The sequence below is a fragment of the Rhineura floridana genome, chromosome 1 (genome assembly GCF_030035675.1).
Source record: "Rhineura floridana isolate rRhiFlo1 chromosome 1, rRhiFlo1.hap2, whole genome shotgun sequence".
NCBI lineage: Eukaryota > Metazoa > Chordata > Lepidosauria > Squamata > Rhineuridae > Rhineura > Rhineura floridana.
This window is the reverse complement of record NC_084480.1, coordinates 210,213,299-210,233,093: the sequence shown is the minus strand read 5'-3', so window position 1 is coordinate 210,233,093 and position 19,795 is coordinate 210,213,299. Positions and strand designations below refer to the sequence as shown.

The 19,795-nt window shown below is 39.2% G+C and overlaps 1 protein-coding gene across 1 annotated transcript; it reads left to right on the top strand.

The window, feature by feature from the left end:
* The first annotated feature begins 335 nt into the window (after nt 1–335).
* Nucleotides 336–9,940, top strand: EEF1E1 (eukaryotic translation elongation factor 1 epsilon 1). The gene is made up of 4 exons (XM_061591627.1): nt 336–544; nt 1,841–2,041; nt 8,502–8,597; nt 9,327–9,940. The coding sequence occupies exons 1-4, from the start codon at nt 437–439 to the stop codon at nt 9,462–9,464; spliced, it is 543 nt and encodes a 180-aa protein (XP_061447611.1). The 5' UTR covers nt 336–436; the 3' UTR covers nt 9,465–9,940.
* The last annotated feature ends 9,855 nt before the right edge of the window (nt 9,941–19,795 follow it).

Below are 19,795 nucleotides of genomic sequence, written 5' to 3'. Positions count from 1 at the left end.
CTCTCTGGAGAGATGCACCCACAGGAAGTCTACGTCTGCTTCATGGCCCGTGTGGGTGGAGGCCTAGGACAAGCCCCTTTGTGATTGCCATCTTGATTTCACACAAGTAGCAGTCTGTTACGTGACGACGAGATCACATAACAATGAACAGACTAGCCACGCAGTTGACAAGAAGCGCTCAGAATTCCTACGCGACCCTGCGCGCTCTCCTGGCCAGCGCCTGTTTCGTTGCGAGCGCGCACATGCCTCTGTTTATCCACGCCAGCTCCCCATCAGCCCCTCTCGCCTCTTCGTCCCATAGAGTCGTCTGCTATGGGAGGAGAAGAGACGCTTGAAGGGGTGGGTATAAGCGATCCTCCTCCAATCACGGCGGAGGTTGTTGGCTGAGGCGCCAGAGAACGTCTTGCCTTCCTCTCCTCCGTCCCTGTCGCCGAAGATGGCGGCTGCTGTAGGGCCTGGCTTGGGCGCCGAGGAGCTGAGTTTGTTGGAGAAGTCCTTGGGCTTGAAGAAGGGGAACAAGTACAGCGGCCAAGGAGAGAGGAAGGTGAGATAGCTGAGGGAAGGCCGCGGGGAGGAAGGAGCTGGTGGAAGGAGCTGTCACAGTGCCGGCAGCGCAGACACGCGTTTAAATTGAGCTTCCTTTCCTCTCCGCCTCTGTCATTCCCAGCTTATTCAGAGCTGCGATCCTATACTCGCTTTCCTACGATTAAGCCCCAGTGAACTCACTTCTGAGTTCTGCCTAGACGTGTATAGGATTGCTCTGTAAATGTCTTCTCCCTCCACCCGCCGCCGCCAGCCTCCAAACAGTTGCCATACGTTTTAAATAAAATGAATGTACACGAGTAAATTATTAATAGTTTGCCCTCCCATAATCCTTCTCTTGTCTCTTCCCTCTCCCAAGCTCCATTGACGCATATGCCCCCCCCAAAGAAACAATAATAATAGTAGTATGTTCCTGTTGTACAGATCAAATTTTAAGAAAACGTTTCAGCAACCGATACTACAGTTTTAGAAATTAATCATTGGTTTTGAACTGTGTTTATGCAGGCTATTTTTCACCAAGGTGGCTTCCTTGGAAAAAGGAGTGGGAGAATGGTGTGTGTTTTATGTACATTCAGTAAACTTCAGTCAAGACTTTTATTGAAGGGGGGGATTTGCTTATACATGAGGAAAAGTGGTGTGTTTGGAACATGGCTGTGGTGAACCCTTCTGCCATGAGCAATGGAGTTATTTTTAATGGATTGTTTCAAACTTGCACATAATGTGTAGCATGAAATGGGACTCACTATGAAACACTTAATTAACCATGTGGTGGTGCAGAATATACATAAAGTGAACCTGGTTCTTGCTGATCACCCAGGGAATCTCCTAAAAGTGTCTTGTCGCTTCTATTGAATGGAATTGATAGCAGAAATACCTCTTACTGGACCAACTTGTACTTGACATATTATGAAGCAAGGGTACTACATGAAAATTTGGGGAAATGGTGCTCTTTCTCTGCCCAGTTATGTCGCTTTTCTTTAGGTCGGTGTGTTCTGCACAAAATGAGATAGATAGATAGATAGATAGATAGATAGATAGATAGATAGATAGATAGATAGATAGATAGATAGATAGCATGTTATGATAAAGCTGCATTCTTGACAACTTGAGTCTAATCTTATTTCAATTATTTTAAATGGGATGAATTTCCAAGAAATGCATCTAGAGTTGAATTTTTCTTATTGTACTAAGTAGCTTTTTCTTTCATAAAATGCAGCTTCATGAGCTGTCTTACAGCAGAGGTTCAAATTTTGTCTACATCAGAATAATTGAGTCAACTTGAATTATCTCATTTTAGACTCCTGTGCTACAAGTGAACAATGGCCCCAGTCTGACAGGACTGATGACTATAGCAATCCATCTAGTCAGACAAGCAAAGAAGGAACAGCTGCTTGGGAACACTGCAGAAGAGAAAGCAATAGTTCAGCAGTGGTTAGAATACAGAGTAACACAAGTAGATAAGCAGTCCAGTAAAGAAGATATTAGAATAATTCTGAAGGTAAGAGTAACAATTTGAAACACTGAATGGTTGGATATCAGGACTGTATACTTACTGGATTTGGGGTGGGCTACAAAAGGAGTTGGCTGTTTTCTGTCACATATTGCTTGGGATCATACTAGGGGTACATAGGAAGCTGCCTTATACTGAGTCAGACCATTGGTCCATCTAACTCAGTATTGCCTGCATTGATTGGGAGCAGTTTTCCAGGGTGATTCAAGCAGAGGTCTCTCCCAGCCCTACCTGGAGATGCCAGAGATTGAACCTGGGACCTTCTGCATGCAAAGCAGATAGTCTACCACTGAGGTACGGCCCATCCCAACATGCCAGTTTCTGTCTGGACTTAATTCAAGGGGCTGGTGTTAATAATAATAATAATAATAATAAATTTAATTTTTGTGTTGCCTATCTGGCCGAAGCCACTCTAGGCGACGTACATATTAAAATTCAACAGTACAATATAAATACATAATAAAATACTGATCACCAACAGCAGTGTTGACATTTAAAGCCATAAATGGCTAGGGGCATGGAACTGTATGTTCCTTCCCGCATGCTGTGATCATCATCTGAGGCCTTGCTCCAGATTCCTCAACCTTGCAAGTCACTGCTGATAGAAACCATACCTGGACATTCTTTTTGGTGTCATCCACCCTGTGGAATACCTTACCACTCCTCACTGTGGCTTCATGCAGCTGGTATAAATATATGACTGTTCAAAAAGGTTTTTTGCTGATGGTTTTCTCTCTGGTGCTGGAATTATTACGGTCTTTTTTACTTTATTGGTTTCTATGATAATGTGGGGATTATTTTATGTTTTGAAATACTGTTTTGTATTGTGAGTTGTTAGCCATCTTATGTTCCTTGGAAAATAGGCTGGATATAAGTTTTTAATAAAAAATAAAATTGATAATTTAACAAGGCAATTCCTGTGATTTTAATCGGTTGTTTTGGTAAGTTTCTTTACTCTTTTAAGTACAAACGCTTCACCTGTGCAAGCAAAAATAACATATAACATTAAAACAGTAAAAGACAAATAAGCTTTTTAAAGTGTATTTTCCCCCAGTATGAACTAAATTTAACAAGTGGTTTGTTCATATATAACACCTGTTAAGGCATATATTTTAGTCAACTATCCCTTTGAAAGCAATGGGATTTAAATATGCTTAACTTCATATCTGGCCATTACAGCTGGCAAATACCTTATGCTTAGTACCAACATTTCAAAATGATTTTACTGTTGGTTTGCGTCTTAGTTATTGGTTAGTGTGATTGGATGACTGTGTTCTTGAAAAGACACTGCAGACACTTTTCTGGATGCTCACATACATATTTTCCTCTCAAATAGAAAGCTAGTAGGTGATAGGATGTGTCTAGACTGCACTAGTTCTTAATAGTAGTTAAGGTGGATGCTTCCACAAGGGCAGATACAGGAATGCATACAGACCCCTAGATTGAATTCTCTGTCTACATATAGGGGATTTTTGAACCCCTTCGGCAGCTAATGTGGTCTAATGGTTAGAGTATTGGACTATGACCTGGGAGACTAGGGTTCAAATCCCCACCCAGCCATGAAGCTCACTGAATGACCTTGGGCCAGTCACTGTCTCAGCCTAACCTACCTCACAGGGTTGTTATGAGGATAAAAGGGAGAGGGGGAGCTGTGTACACCACTTTGAGCTCCATGGAGCAAAGGCAGTATATATATGTAATAACTAACTATAAATAAATCTTGCTTATGCAGGAAATCTGCATACAAAAGCTTTTTGCAATGTGTAGATCATCCATAGCTACTGAAATCTAAATTTAAATACTGTGCACAGATAAGGTAACTAGTTTAAAATTACGTGAACATGGCTCTTCTAATTTGCATTTTTTTAAAAGATAAATATTTCAATAAGTAGTCACATGATATGTGCTAAAAATAATTAAACTTATACATTGCCTCCACTTCATATAAGAAGATATTCTAAAATTTCACAGATTGATACGATTGTGATGCTAAAATTGTGGTTATTGTGCCCTCCTGAGAAAAAACATCAATACTTTTGCTATTTAGTTTGTATTTTTGAGTTGATTATTTTGCAAGTGCCTACGTATGTAAGGAACTAATGAGAGAGGAGTGGAGCAACAGTATCCCCATGCTTGGAATATAACCTGGAAATGGCCTGTGTAATAGTTAGTGTTGGACTTAGACTGGGAAGAACCCAGGCTCAACCACTAGACTCAAATTCTCACTCAGTTCTAAAGCTTCCTGATGAGTTCTGTCTCTTTCTTGTAAGGATAAAAAAGCGGGGGGTGTATATTTTGTGTGCTTTGGAGGAAGTTGGAAGAGAAAATAAAATAAACATGTTAAGAGGTGAGATAAGAGCCTGTTGAATCAGACCAAAAGTTTAGAATCTTCTTTCTTGTAATAGTCAGCAAACTGCTTCTCAAAAGCCCACAACAGGGATTTATTTGTGTATTTACTCACCTTTCCTCAGAAGAACCCAGTAAGAACAAAATACAACAAAACAGCACTAAAAACACATTCACTAAAAGACTGTTTAGAAATCAATTCAAATAGTCATGCACACAGCTGATGAGGAGTGTGCCTCTTATTTATGAAACGGAAGGCTTGGGCAACCAAAAATGTTTTCAGTTTCCATCTGAAACCCAGCAATGTAGGAGACAGGTGTACCTCCAAGGGAAGATCATTCCAGAGTTGGGGCCCTACCACCGAGAAAGCCCTTCTACACTGCTCTTCATCCAGCATCCTGGCAAGATCACAAGCAGAGCTTGCTCCCCCTGCCAATCGAGGTGGTTCTGTAGATATTTGGGCCCTGAGTCTGAATTGTCTGTCCTGCATCTACTACCATTCTGTTGCATGTCTAATCCCAAATTCAAGTATTATGAGAGAAGGAGGAAAATGAGTCTCCACGTTTTCTATACTGCCATGCATAATACAAACCAGACTTTTCCAGCACTTCTTGCAACTCTACAATATCTTTCTGAGATACTGTCAGGAGCCAACACTACACAATACCCCAGATGTGGTTGCATCATTGATTTGCATAATGGCTAATTATTAGGAATTCTTAAGAAATTCTCTGCTAAATTTCCCCCTGAATTTTGTGTTTACATGCTACTAGAAAAGTTTCCCAGAGCAGATCTCAACAGTGGTTTTTACCCTATACTGAGCACTGATGGACTCCTGTGAAAAGGCAGGACATACAAAAACATTTTTCTCCTGGGAAAGTTTGTTATTCCTACTTTTAACAAATCATAAAATGAATGAACCTTTTTCTGTAGCAAAATCCATAATCAGCATTCCCAAACGCTTTCCTGCTAAACTGGAGCAAAACCTAAGTCGTAACAGTAATAGACAAGAAGCAGAGCTGTGGAGTTGGAAGCAATTTTGGGTGGTGTCGGAGTCGGTAGAAATGTACTGACTCCGACTTCAAAATAAAATTAATATTTTAATATTAATATTAATACATTAATATACATTTGCCATTTATGAAGGAGTCAGAGTTGGAGTCAGACAGTAGAAAAATTAATATACATTTGCCATTTATGAAGGAGTTGGACAGTAGAAAAATAGAGGAGTCGGAGTCGAAGGTTTGACATACTGACTCCACAGCCGACAAGAAGGAATTGGCTCATCCACAATTATACTGGGTACCTTATTTTCAGTCCTTTTCTTATACAGCCTGAAATTTGCTGCCTTCGCTGCTTCAAAACTCTTGAGTGAGCATTGTCATTGAACATGACTCCCACAATGCCTTTCCTGGTTAGTCACTTCCATGTCATACCTTGCAAGTGAATAGATGAGGTTAAGGTTTCTCATCAGTCTGCATCGTGTTTGCTTCGAATTTCATTTATTTGCCGTTTTGTTGCCTGTTCACATAGCTTGGCAAGATCATCTTGGTGCTCATCATTGGTGTTCTAGTACTGATGCTTATTTTAATGACATATTTACTTTTAATTTCTCAATTTCCTGTAGAACTCCCATCTCTCATCACTTCAGTTTGACTTAATTCTTCAACGACCCTCCCAGAAATGAGCCATAAAGTTATGAATATCTGACAAATTGCTATAAAGGCAGTCACAAATAATTCATTCTGCTTTTCTGAAATTGTTTCTAGCCTCCTCCAAGTAATTGTTCTCACTTCTTTGTCATCTAGAGGTCCAATAGTGTCCCAGACTGTTCCTGCCTCTGTTTATTATTTATTTATTTTGGCATTCTCTGCTTAGCCTTTCAACAACAAGGCACGTTTAAAAAGACAATATAAACTAAAAAAACCCCAGGAAACTAAAAGAAATGGGTTTTTCTTAATGTCACTAGCAATATTCCCTTAGTCTTACTTGTCTTTTATTTCCATAGAAATTTGCATCTGACTTGCCAGGGTCCATGTTCCTTTCCCCCCGTATTTGGGTTGGTCTTCCACTTAAAGGAAGCCTTCTTGCCTTTAATAGCATCCTGGGCTCTGCTTGCTAACCGTACTGGTGTTCTCTTGGAGTTTTTGTTGTGCTTTCCCTAATCTAAGATATATTCTACTTTGAATTTGATTATTGTGGCTTTATACAACCTCTAAACATCCTGAAGAGATTTGGTCCTCTTGACTCTCCATTTCGACCTCCTTTTAAAAAGACTCTACTCATCTTTAAGAAGCTTTTCTTTGAAGTTAAACGTGCGTTGGACCTTCTGGGCAATGTACTGCCCACATGTGTTGAATCTGACACCACTATGTTCACAGCTGTTCTTTTCAAGCAGTTCAGTAGTCCTAAACTGCACTGCATACCAGATTGTGGTCACCAGTCAAGATTGCCAAGGATTGTCTCCTCTCCATTTGGCTTCCTAGTCATATCCTTGTCATGCTTTGAAGATATACATTGTGAGGGTGGTTTGCCTATTTTTACAACTTGGCATTGAGTTTGATGTCTGAAAATAAAAAATACAGCATCAAGAAAGCATCACAAGGTTATAGAAAATATTGAAAGTGGTTTAAGGAAAGCTGTTTTGTCTTCAGTAAAATGAGTGAATTTACATTTCTTTCATAATATTGTTCTGTATAAACACAACCTTCAGATCTCGTATTTCTATTCAATACATATCTTGGTAAATTTACTCTCTTCATGTATGTTAGTGGACTTAAACTAGTATCCTGTATCATTCTTCACTACTACACACTTCGTAACACAAAAACAAATAAGAGAAAATCAATACCAGTCTCCTTTTTGAGGTTGCTTCTTTACAAATGTGGCTGGACAATGCAAGTTTTCTTATTTAAAGAAATTGGTTGTTGTTGTTTTAAAAAGCTTACATTACTTGTACTTTCTACAGTTGTCATTTGATATCGTAAATCAGCACACTTTAAAAATAATTTAAATCATCTCAACTTCAAGTGAGTCAAGAATTCAAACTAATATTTCATGAACTAGGGAACAGTACTCTGATTTTTAAATTGGGAATTTATTCATAAAAATTTGATCATAAGGACAGGAGCTAATGGGTAAAAAATGAGACCATAGAAAACAACATACATTGAAGTAAATTATTACTTCCCCTTCCCTCTTCAGCCCTCAGTTAAGTTCCAAAACAGTTCTTGTCCCTGGATATTTAGAGGGCTGTTGCTAATATGTGAGATGAGCACAATATTTAGTAAGCAAAGTTCACTGAAGATTTGTTTTCTGCCCATGCTGTGTACAATGTTATTGGTATTTTGTATGCGAATTTTAAAACTTTTGATATGTTTTAGACGGAATTGTTGAATTGGTAATTATTATTGTTCTTGGGTGACATCCAATAATACCCATTCACCAATGGAATGGGCCTCACCTATTCCATTTAAATTTTCTATCTGTGTACTGCTTTGAGCTCAATATATTTGTGGAAAATGAGTCCTGTGCATGCCTCCTATATCCCCACTTGTTCCTTCCCTCTTCTCCTTGGCCAGGTTATACAAGCCCTGCCACTCTCATAATTTGACTGAGCAGAAGGGAAGGACTGATGAGGATTTGGAAGACATGTACAGGCTAAATATTGAATGAATTCTGTGCTTCCTGTACACACATTGGTATAGGCCGGTGGTTCCCAAACTTTTTTTTCTCCACAGACCACTTGAAAATTGCTGATGGTCTTGGTGGACCACTTCATGATTTTTCTGCCTGCTGTAGCAATTGTAATGCATCGTGCTAGATGCTGTATTAATTTTATTGTTATCTTATTGTTTCTATTATTTCTCAAATATTTTATTTTATTGCACCACAATTTGAATTCTATAGAATTCAGATTGTAAGTGGTATTCACAGACATGCCACGGACCACCTGTATGAAGCTTGTGGACCACTGATTTGTCCACAGACTACAGTTGGGAACCCCTGGCATATCAGTCATGGAGGATATTATGTAGAAGATTGTGCTTTTTTTAATAAGTCTCTATGGTTTTAAAGTTCATTGATTCTGGTTTTTTTCTAGGACCTTAATTCATACCTTGAAGACAGAGTGTACATTGCAGGAAACAATTTCACTTTAGCGGATATTTTACTTTACTATGGACTACACCAAATCATAGTGAGTACCAGCTTGTTACAGCTTTAGCTAGTACAGTAAATGCCTTTCTGTTTTTAAAAGCCGAGTCCCATTCATCAGCCAGTAATAACTTCAGAAGATAATTGTCATAATGTTGCAAGGGTTTTTCATTATGTTGGCAAGGAAGTTTGATTTTGTTCCTAGCTTTCTGTAATATCAAGCTTATATGTATCTTATACATCTGGATATAAAAGGAACAGTTGAAATTACAAGACCATGAAAGCAAAGAATTTGAATTCTTCCCTCCATCTAATAACGTGTGGGGATGGGGGAACTAGTCTGAGGTCATCCATCTGGCAGTTCACTTGTTTCTTAACCTTTGAAAATACTATTTCCATATTATATCAGTACATGTAATAAATAGAACAATGTTCACAGAGTGAATTGTAGTAAAAGAATATAATGGGTGATGTTAATGTTGGGGAGAAATATTGGGTTAGGCCAGGTTTACATGATAGCAGAACCAATTGCTTCTTCACTAAGAAAAATGAAGCCAGAACAATGAACTCACAATTTTGTGTGTTATATAGAACAGAGGAATGGATCATGGTGGTAAGCTAGTGAAGAATCTTATTTAGACTGAAATCAAATTAATGAACAGTACTTCCACAATTCATATTTTGAGACCTGATTTTGCAAATTAATGGCTACATTATATTTTGTTATTAATAGTTAAATGACTATGAAACTTCTTTTTCTTCCATTTTTTAGGCTGACCTTACTGTGCAGGAGAAAGAGAAATATCTTAACGTGTCTCGTTGGTTTAATCATATTCAGCATTATCCAGGTATCCGGCAACATCTGCCTAGCATAGTCTTCATCAAGAATAGACTCTATAATATACATTAAGTACTGTGTTTGGGATTTCTGAGAAATGAAAACAGTCTCTTGAAACCACTAATGTGCAAATATTGGTTTCTGTCATTTCCATATGTGAAGCTGAACAGTTGGTGCCTAAAGGAACAAAGTTGCATTGAGTAGCTATCTAGAAATATGGACTTCATTAAAAAAATTGTTTTGGCAAATTTCAACAAGTGAAATGTGAATCAAGCTTCTTAATGTAGAACATTTATTTTAACCATACAGACATATAGGAATTTAGCTTTTCCTGTACGGACGCATATAAAATTTCTGTAATATGCCAGCTGTGATATTGGTCAGAATTGTATCATGCATAATACTCCCTTGTATTTTTCTCCTATGGATGTTTACACTTGTTTTGTAAAAAGTTACTATGAAAAACTATATTGTGCCAATAATTTTGAAACAGAAGCAAAATGTATTGGTAGCAAATCATATTTATGTGATAAATTATTTTAAAACTCTTAGTTTTATTATTTATTTCCACCGGTGGGAGAAGATAGAAAAGATGAAAATATCAGATATTGTGAATGGAATGAGAAACTGTACTTTGCTTTTAAACACAAAGCCTATTTTGTCTTAATTCCTCAAAAAAAACCCTTTGTTCTATCTAGGTCTGTGTCAAACCTTATTTAACAGTTTTTACCTTTTATGCCTATTACCTTCAGGCAACAATTTATGACCAGTGCAGAGGAAGTGTAAGTGGTTCTCTCGGTAGTTAAGGCACATTCCATACAGTCCAGTAAGGGGAGCTGGAGTTGTTTTTAGGAACTGTTGGCCTACAGAATGATTTACAGGCATTTGAGATATATACATATCTGTTGGTAACCTGACCAAAGTCTGAATGGGAAGATGCCCAAAAATGCCACATTTACTGTTCTGAGCTCCTCAAGAGGGGTGATTTACAAATGACAGTGGGTTGGATTCACTGCATCCAAACATGAGCAGAACAGATGTCCACTCATGCAGCAGGATTTCACCTCCCCACATCAGTAGCCTTCAGAGTAGATTTAAGGGAGGAGGGAGCATGGACGACTGGGGGGGAGGAGAGGAAGGGAAGTCATGTTGTACATGCAGAATTCAGTTCATGTGACTTCTTATTGATATACAGTAATACCTTGGTTAACAAAGTAGATGCATTCCTAGACATTACTTCTTTAACTGAAACTTTGGTACCAGAGGTAGGAATAACATGGAAAGAATAGGAATAGGTTCCACACCCATTCATAGATAGTGGAAGCAGCTTCAACAGGGGCTACCTGGCACCTACCCCTTCCCCTCCTTCTCCTCTGAATGTATTGTATTCTTCCCTCCCCAGCCATGGGAGAAAGCAGGAGATCTCTTTCATATAAAACAAAGACACAGGCTGGTCTGTTTCACCCTAGCACAGCAAGGCATAGGCTTGAAAGTTTATCCATAGCAAAGTAAGGACACAGGTTGGTCAGTTTCACCTTAAATCAAAGGCGCTTGTTAATTTCACCATAAAGCAAAGGCACAGACTTGTCAGTTTATTGATAGCAAAGCAAAGATACAGGCTAGTAGGTTTCACCTTAGAGTGAAGGCACAGGCTTGAAAGTTTATCCATAGCAAAGCTGCTCAGTTTCACCTTTTAAAAAGCCTTTGTTAAAAGGAGATTCATTAACTGAGGTATTACATTTACATCCCACCTTCCTCCAAGAAGCTCAAGATGGTATAAATGGTTCTCTCTCCCTTTTATCATCCCTCTGAAAATAGTAACTTTGTTAAAGCATTGTGCTTGTGATATCAAGTCTATCTTGGTCTACACGAGACTAGAAAATTATTTTCCCAGCAAATTCATAATGTGGATTCTAAAAAAATAAGCCATCACAAAAACATTTTTTCTGATTGTTAGCATGATTGCTGAACTGCACACTATGCAAACTAAGCTACAAGTACAAATATTGTCATGGATCTCTTGTCGATCTCCTTCCGCAAGGTACTTTAAATGTTGATTCTTAGAGATTAGTGATGAAATATTTGGCTTTCTTTATAAAATGCTGTGACTTTTAATTTATGGTACTTTTGCTTCCTACACCAGCATATTAAGTTAGGCATGTAATTACTTAGATTTGGGAGCCTTCAAAAGAATGCCTTTGAAATGCTGTATACATTGAATACATTGATGTTAAGAGATTTTTCTAGCATAATACAGAAAGGCAAATTCATGTTAATCTCTATGGTGGTGCAAGCTTTGCCTAATAGATGAGGGAAAGATGAGAAAACCTTGTTCACTGATATTATCTGAGCTTGTCAGAAACAAGTTTACATAAACTGAGATGAGTATAAGCATTTATACACTGCCCTTCATAAACATCCCAGGATGGTTTCTGATATGCGGGGTGGGGTGCTAATTCAGTTTCACATTCTTGAGACTAGGAGGTGCCTGTGGACTATGACAGAACCTGGAACTGATTTATTAATGTAAATGCTCTTTTAAGAAGCTGACCTTCAAATCTGCTTGTGGAGTAAAGGACAAAAATCCCTGCTGTTTAAAGTGGATACTATTCAGTCTTGCCTTAACTGTACAAGCTTACATTTCAATAAATATTGTGGTTGTCCTGTCCCCTCATGGCCGCATTTCCAATATATGCATGCTTATAATTGACATTTTTAACTGCCTTGTTCCTTTACTAATTTATTGGAATGATTAGCACCATGATATTTTGATGCATTTTGCGAACAATGATACTCAATATTTTGCATAACAGCCGTAGCTAAATTCATTCCAGGCCCTGACATGTTATCATCTCAAGTTTGTGCCTGTGGGATATGAGGTCTCTGCCATATGGTGTGACAACACTGCACAACAAAGTATTCAGGAGTAGGGTAACTGTTGTTGTCAGTGTGCAAATAAACAGCCAGTTGTCATTTCTGCTGCACTTCAGCTTTCTTGTTGATTGAATTAAGACAGCTTGATCACAAGCTAGCAGAGCAAGATGAAGATGTGTAAAGAGATACAATCAACTAAAACTTGCTCTCTTGGCTTCATGTTTATTTTAACAGTTATGAATGTGTATAGCCCTAGAGTTTGCTGTTCAAAAGTTGCAATTGATATGGCTTATGACTTGCCTGGATGATGGTGGGTTTTGAGGCATATTCTATAGGGAAAAAACAAAGGGAACAATTTAAATGAGGTGCATACTGTCACAGTGCAGGTACATGTATAAAATGCTATATACATCTGAAAATAGGGACTTGAGTGAAAAATAACTTTAATTCTCTGTAAATGGGCTGTTGGGCACATGTTACTGGAAGATGAACATAACACATCATACTACTGCACTATGTTCTTCCACAAATGCTTTGTTAAGGATTTCTAGACTATTTTAATGAAGTTCCCTTTCAGAGAGTCGGTGGATCTTTATGTGTCTTTCCTCTTGTCAAAATTCTGGAAAACCTGTAATGTTCTGCAGTGAGCAATATGGGATCTTCCAGATTCTCCTGTCTTCATCTCGTTTAGTATCTGCACTTCTGTCCTGTACTGCCAATGTATCCCCTGCCATGCTCACCAACCTCGTCATTTTGAGGAAACTTTGCTGTATACATAGTGTCCATCATTATATAGTAAATACAGTGTGTGCCACCACTTGATCCCTTTTTAGCCTATTTGGAGGAATTGCATTAGTTAGCCCATTTTAAATAGCAATAAATATTTTGCTTTGCTGCTTATATAAGAGAGCATCTTTTTCTCCTCAATATCTGCATAGAATGTGGAACATTAGCCTAACTTGAGACTTTAAATCACTGTTCATTTTTTGGATATTTGATGAGAAATGTATTCTCTCATTCCCCCCAGTAGCTTTCTTATTTTACACCAGAGGTGAACTGACTTGCTAATTTTTTTAATAATTTTTTTCTCCCACCTCCACCTGTAATATTGTATGTGGAACAGTGCTTTCTATTGAGCTCAAAAATATGGCAATTTGTATCTTGGTTCCATGAGGTATATAACTCTTTGCTTAAAAGGGGGATGGGAAGAATAAGACTCTTCCTGCATAAGTATAGTAAGGGAGCTTGTGACATTGCCATGGAGACGTATGAAATTCAAAGAATGATTTCAAGGTGTCCTCTTAAAGCACCATTTATTTATTTACAATATGCCTTCATAGCCATGTAGTCTCAAAACAGGTTGCACATTATCACCAGTACTGAGAGCACTAGTTGTTTCAAGGAATACAGATACAACTTTGCACTATACAACCATTAACACTCATAGAAGCAAGATATCAGAAAATAAAGACCAGGGGGAAAGGTTTGAATTGGGTTTTGCGTGGTATACATACCAAGGCCTGTACAGGTAGGACAGCTGTTATCTCCATGCTGTCTAGAAAGTGATAGCTCCCATTAATGGAGCTCTATTAATTTGCTTTAATGAGTTTAATCCATCCATCTTTACTTTGTACCGGCCATATTTCACTTTTTATCATTTTTTCCCCTTTTTGGTCGTGGAGAGAATTAAATATGTGTTCAATTCTTTCTCATTTGCCTTTTTAAAAAAAATTGCCTGGCCTGTTTTTATGGGCTTTAACCATCAATCAAAAACTTGTAGAAATATGGCAGTTTAATAGATTTGTGCCTTTTTAACTTTTGCCCTTTGGAGAGCAATATATCTTCTCATCCCTAATTAGACAAGCCTGCTGTTCTCCATTATCAGAGCACTTCATTTCATATAATCCTTACACTTCAAACGCATTTCTATGCATTAGTAGTATACTTTCAATACAGTGAAATTCTCCCCCCCACACACACACACTTTTTAAAAGATCAGGCTGAATTATATTTATCACAAAGCATTTGTGGGAAGATAGGCCTGTTGCATATTTCTACGCTTTCTGAATATACCTCTCTCTCTCTCTCTCTCTCTCACACACACACACACACACACACACACACACGACCTTTGCATCCCAGCACTACATGTCGTGTGGTGGTTTATAACATCCGTTATAGCCCACCAGCTTTAGAGTAACATAGAAAGATGTTAAAGATTGGAAAGGGAGCTTGATTTTGTAGTGATTACCTGTTACTACTTTGCCTAGCATTCCTGCAGGCGTAACTTTTATTTCCTGTATTGGTAGTGACTGCAATAATTTCAGCTGCTGCTGAGCAGAGCCTAGCTCATCCTTCACTCCCCAGAAAAAGGGGAAGTTGGTAATTTTTTATTGTCATTATATCTTAAGGATTCCCCCTTTTCTGTTCCTGTGTTACCTTGGCCCCCTTTAGGAATATTTGGAGCCATTAAACTTTTCTTTTTATTGGAAGAACTAAATCCCTTTCAGCTTTTTCCAGTCTCATAATCTAACGTGACAGCTCGTCAGTGATGTCTATTCCACTTCAAAGAGGCAGGTAGCCTAGGGCCAGCCAGCTGTATTGTGGATTCCACGGATTTGGTTTGCTGTTCCTGCTGGGTGTCATCTGTCTTCTTAGTCTTGCAGTGGATAATTTTTGTCCTCCCCCCTAACATCATCTGCCTAAGCAGTTCCTGCCTGGCAGGCCTGTCTGTCCAGGTTGAGCATCAAATATGGTAACCATATGACTAATCTGACAAGGCAACTACTCCAAAGAGTGCAGCCCCAGGCCCGCTTTCACCAGGATCTGCATCACAGCCCACAAACTTCCAACAATCATGACCACGGTCTCAGTCTCTCATCACAGATGCTGCCCATGGACTTATTCTGCTCATGCAAAATATGTCTCCCTTTCTATTCCTATACTTCCCACAACCCCTCTGTTAAAGGCTGTCATTCTGATCCCTTGTATCTTGTGAAAAGTCTGCCTCAACAGGTTTGGGTTTCACTGCCTGTTGCCAGCATTTGACTCAAACACTGCCGCTTGGATGAAACAATCCTTTAGTGGATTATCATTGCTAGACAGCCTATGGGGAAACTGACAGGACTAGGCATGTTAATCTGAAGATTTCACAATCCAGAATGCTACTAACACTAATTGTAAATGGCAAAATGATCCTTAAAAGAGAAAGCGGGTTCCCTAGCAAGGCAAAAGTAACACAATTTGTTTAGTAAATCTTCCCAAAAACTCTGTATGATGACTACATATGTTGATCTTTGAGCTCAGAGCCATAAATATTCCTATAGTTTTATGACTTGATGACACTATCGTATAAAGTGACGGGTGTAGAATCTTCAGACACTGCCTTTGTAACTATTGCATCTTTTCCCTTCCATTTTTTAAAAAAATGCTTCCACGATTAAACTAACAACATTGTGTGATTATGCAATGCAAAAAAGACAACAACGCCCCAGCAACCTAACCCTGCACCTGTGCACTAAATCATATTTAGTTAAATCAAAATTTGTGGCTTTGAAGGCCATGTGTTACAAAAGTGGCCATCAGTCAGTTCTGTAATTCATACACTGCATTTTTCCTGTGTAGAAAGAATACCTGTATATAAAAGGCATTTATTTTATTTATTAAATTTGTATCCTGCCCTTCCTCCCCAAAGAGTGCAGAGTGGTTTATACTATAATGTATGGAATTTAGCATGCATGTTTTGCTATGTGACTGCTTGAGCTGTGTACTTGTGCCAAAATAGTCATTCCATAATGAGAAACACACTGTTTTTCCTATAGTGAAATTATCTCTGTGCAGGAAAAAAAATAGATATGATGCCTCTGAATTTCATAAGTCCTGACTTTGTAAGCAAACTGCTTCTAAAATCTTATTTAATGATTGGAGTGGATAAGAAATAAATTCTCATAGCGTAACACCTGAAAAAGCATTGGCCCTATGAGAAAAAGAAAAGTTAAGTGATGAACAGTTTTATTAATAACCTGTTGGTACTACTAGGGTAATAGAATCTTATAGAATAGCCATGGAAATGGACTGCCTTCAAGTCGACCCCAACTTATTGCTACCCAATCAATAGGGTTTTCATGGTAAGCGGTATTCAGAGAGGGTTTACCATTGCCTCCCTCTGAGGCTAGTCCTCTCCAGCTGGCTAGGGCCTGCTCAGCTTACCACAGCTGCACAACCCAGCCCCTTCCTTGTCCGCAACTGCCAGCTGGGGGGCAAGTGGGCTCCTTGGGACTATGCAGCTTGCCCACGGCTGCACAGGGGGCAGGGCATGTAACCCCTGAGCCACTCACTGTGGGGGTGATCTTTAACTGGCCCTTGACACCCAGGAGACACGAGCGGGGATTTGAACTCACAGATTCTGGACTCCTAGTCAGGCTCTCCTCCCCACTGTGCTATACCAGCTGGCATAGAATAGCCATAGAACTTGCCATTTGCTGTGGGCCAGTAATAAATATCACCTGTGTGCCTCTCCCTCCACCCCATGCCCACTTTTGCTATGGCACTGCCCTTCCAACTTGACCTTACGTTGGCAGAGCTGACAGCTGCCTTTGCACCTCACTGTTCCCCCTCCTTCAGGAAACAGTAACTGTCATACATACGAACAAAACATGGGCAGCATATGGCCTTGGGGGGGGGTCTTCTGTGCAACCCATGTAGATGCCTAAGCCAACCTCCTGGCACCATTTTTTCTGCCTCCCCTTACACCACCCTATGCATCAGAATGGCCCTCCTGTTGGCCTGTCAAACAGCTGTTTGGTAGGCTGAAGGGAATGCCATTCTAATGGATAGGCTGTATGTGAGGAGTCAACTCCCCTCACTGTCCTATCTATGTAAATCATGCTTTCTTTAGCCTGTCAAACAGATGTTACATGTACCATTTGGCCCACACCCTACCCACTGCAAGCCCCACCCACTGGCACACAACTCCTGGACCATCCAGTGGACTATAGCAATGGAAGTGCTATTGGATGCATCAGATGCACAGTGTTAGCCTGACTTACAAGTATGTATAAATAAGGTTTGTGGGGGAAGGGGGAGATACTAACACTGATAATTCATATTTCCTCTGGTCATTCACAAAACAGTTGTTGAAACTACAGACATCCTAATATTGGCAAGGCAATACATTTGTTGTTGTTACGTGCCTTCAAGTTGATTACGACTTCTGGTGACCCATCAGTGACCTCCAAGAGCATCTGTCATGAACCATCTGTCATGAACTACAGTAGGGCCCCGCTTTACGGCGATTCCGCATTACGGCATTCCGCTGATGCGGCAGCTTTCAAGCAGGGGAAATTCCCCGTTTTAAAGCCGATTTTGCGACGTTTTGGCGTCATTTTTTCACGATGTGGCCCATTATAGTCTATGGGGCCCCGCTTTATGGCGATTTCCGCTTTACGGTGGGGGCCTGGTCCCTAACCCGCCGTATTAGCGGGGCCCTACTGTATTCACATCTTGTAAGTTCAGGTCTGTGGCTTCCTTTATGGAATCAATCCATCTCTTCTTTGGCCTTCCTCTTTCTCTACTCCCTTCTCTTTTTCCCAGCATTATTGTCTTTTCTAGTGAATCATGTCTTCTTGTTATGTGTCCAAAGTATGATAACCTCAGTTTCATCATTTTAGCTTCTAGGGACAGTTCTGGTTTAATTTGTTCTAACACCCAATTATTTGTCTTTTTCGCAGTCCATGGTATGCACAAAGCTCTCCTTCAACAACACATTTCAAATGAGTTGATTTTTCTCTTACCTGCTTTTTTCACTGTCCAACTTTCACATCCATACATAGAGATCGGGAATACCATGGTCTGAATGATCCTGACTTTGGTGTTCAGTGATAGATCTTTGCATTTGAGGACCTTTTCTAGTTCTCTCACAGCTGCCCTCCCCAGTCCTAGCCTTCTTCTGATTTCTTGACTATTGTCTCCATTTTGGTTAATGACTGTGCCAAGGTATTGATAATCCTTGACAAGTTCAATGTCCTCATTGTCAACTTTAGTCTTTTTGATGTTCAGCTGTAGTCCTGCTTTTGTGCCTTCCTCTTGAATTTTCATCAACATTCATTTCAAATCATTACTGGTTTCTGCTAGTAGTATGGTATCATCTCCTTATCTTAAATTATTGATATTTCTCCCTCCAATTTTCACACCTCCTTCATCTTGGTCCAATCCCGCTTTCCTTATGATATGTTCTGCGTACAGATTAAACAGATAGGGTGATAAGATACACCCCTGTCTCACACCCTTTCCGATGGGGAAGCAATCAGTTTTCCATATTCTGTCCTTACAGTAGCATCTTGTCCAGAGTAGAGTATCAGATGCTGTGGCACCCCCATTGCTTTTAAAGCATTCCATAGTTTTTCATGAGCTACACAGTCAAAGAGTTTGCTGTAATCTATAAAGCACTGGGTGATTTTCTTCTGAAATTCCTTGGTCCGTTCCATTATCCAACATATGTTTGCGATATGATCTCTGGTGCCTCTTCCCTTTCCAAATCCAGCTTGGATGTCTGGCATTTCTCGCTCCATGTATGGTAAGAGACTTCGTTGTAGAATCTTGAGCATTACTTTACTTGCATGGGATATTAAAGCAATACTTTGATAACTACTGCATTCCCTGGGATCCCCTTTCTTTGGAACTGAGATATATATTGAACGGTTCCAGTCTGTGGGCCATTGTTTAGTTTTCCATATTTCTTGACAAATTTTTGTCAAAATTTGGACAGATTCAGTTTCAGTAGCTTGTACCAGCTCTATTGGTATACCATCTGTTCCTGGTGATTTGTTTCTTCCAAGTATTTTAAGAGCAGCTTTTACCTCACATTCTAAAATTTCTGGTTCTTCATCATATGGCTCCTCTGTGAATGAACCTGTCATCCTTGCATCTCTTTTACAGAATTCTTCAGTGTATTGCTTCCATCTTCCTTTTTTTCATCTTGGTCAGTCAGTGTGTTCCCCTGTTGATTATTCAACATCCCTACTTGTGGTTTAAATTTCCCTTTCATTTCCCTAATCTTTCGGAATAGGGCTCTTGTTCTTCCCTTTTTGTTGTCCTCTTCTATTTCTATACAATAACTATTGTAATAGTTTTCTTTGTCTCTACGTACTAGTCGCTGTATTGTTGCATTTAGGGTTCTGACCATGTTTCTATCTCCTTTTGCTTTCTTTCTCTCTTTAACCATTTGAAGAGTTTCTTCAGTCATCCAGTGAGGTCTTTCTCTCTTTTTAACTAGAGGTATTGTCTTTTTGCATTCTTCCCTGATAATGTCTCTGACTTCACTCCATAGTTCTTCTGGTTCTCTGTCAACTAAGTTGAAAGTCTCAAATCAAACAATGAATCAGCAATGTTATTTATTTGTTACAAATTTATACTGTCCATCAACTAAGGCCTCTGGATGATTTATAAGGTTGTTTTTTAAAAAAAAAAAGTCCCAAAAATTAAAAATAAGAAAATCTGCATACAATCAATATAAAGCCAGCGGAAAAGAA

Excerpts from the sequence above, each read along its gene's own strand:
- EEF1E1 (XM_061591627.1), top strand. The coding sequence starts at position 437 with ATGGCGGCTGCTGTAGGGCCTGGCTTGGGCGCCGAGGAGCTGAGTTTG. Across the intron at positions 545-1,840 it reads GCGGCCAAGGAGAGAGGAAG|ACTCCTGTGCTACAAGTGAA; the intron begins GTGAGATAGCTG and ends ATCTCATTTTAG. Across the intron at positions 8,598-9,326 it reads ATGGACTACACCAAATCATA|GCTGACCTTACTGTGCAGGA; the intron begins GTGAGTACCAGC and ends TCCATTTTTTAG.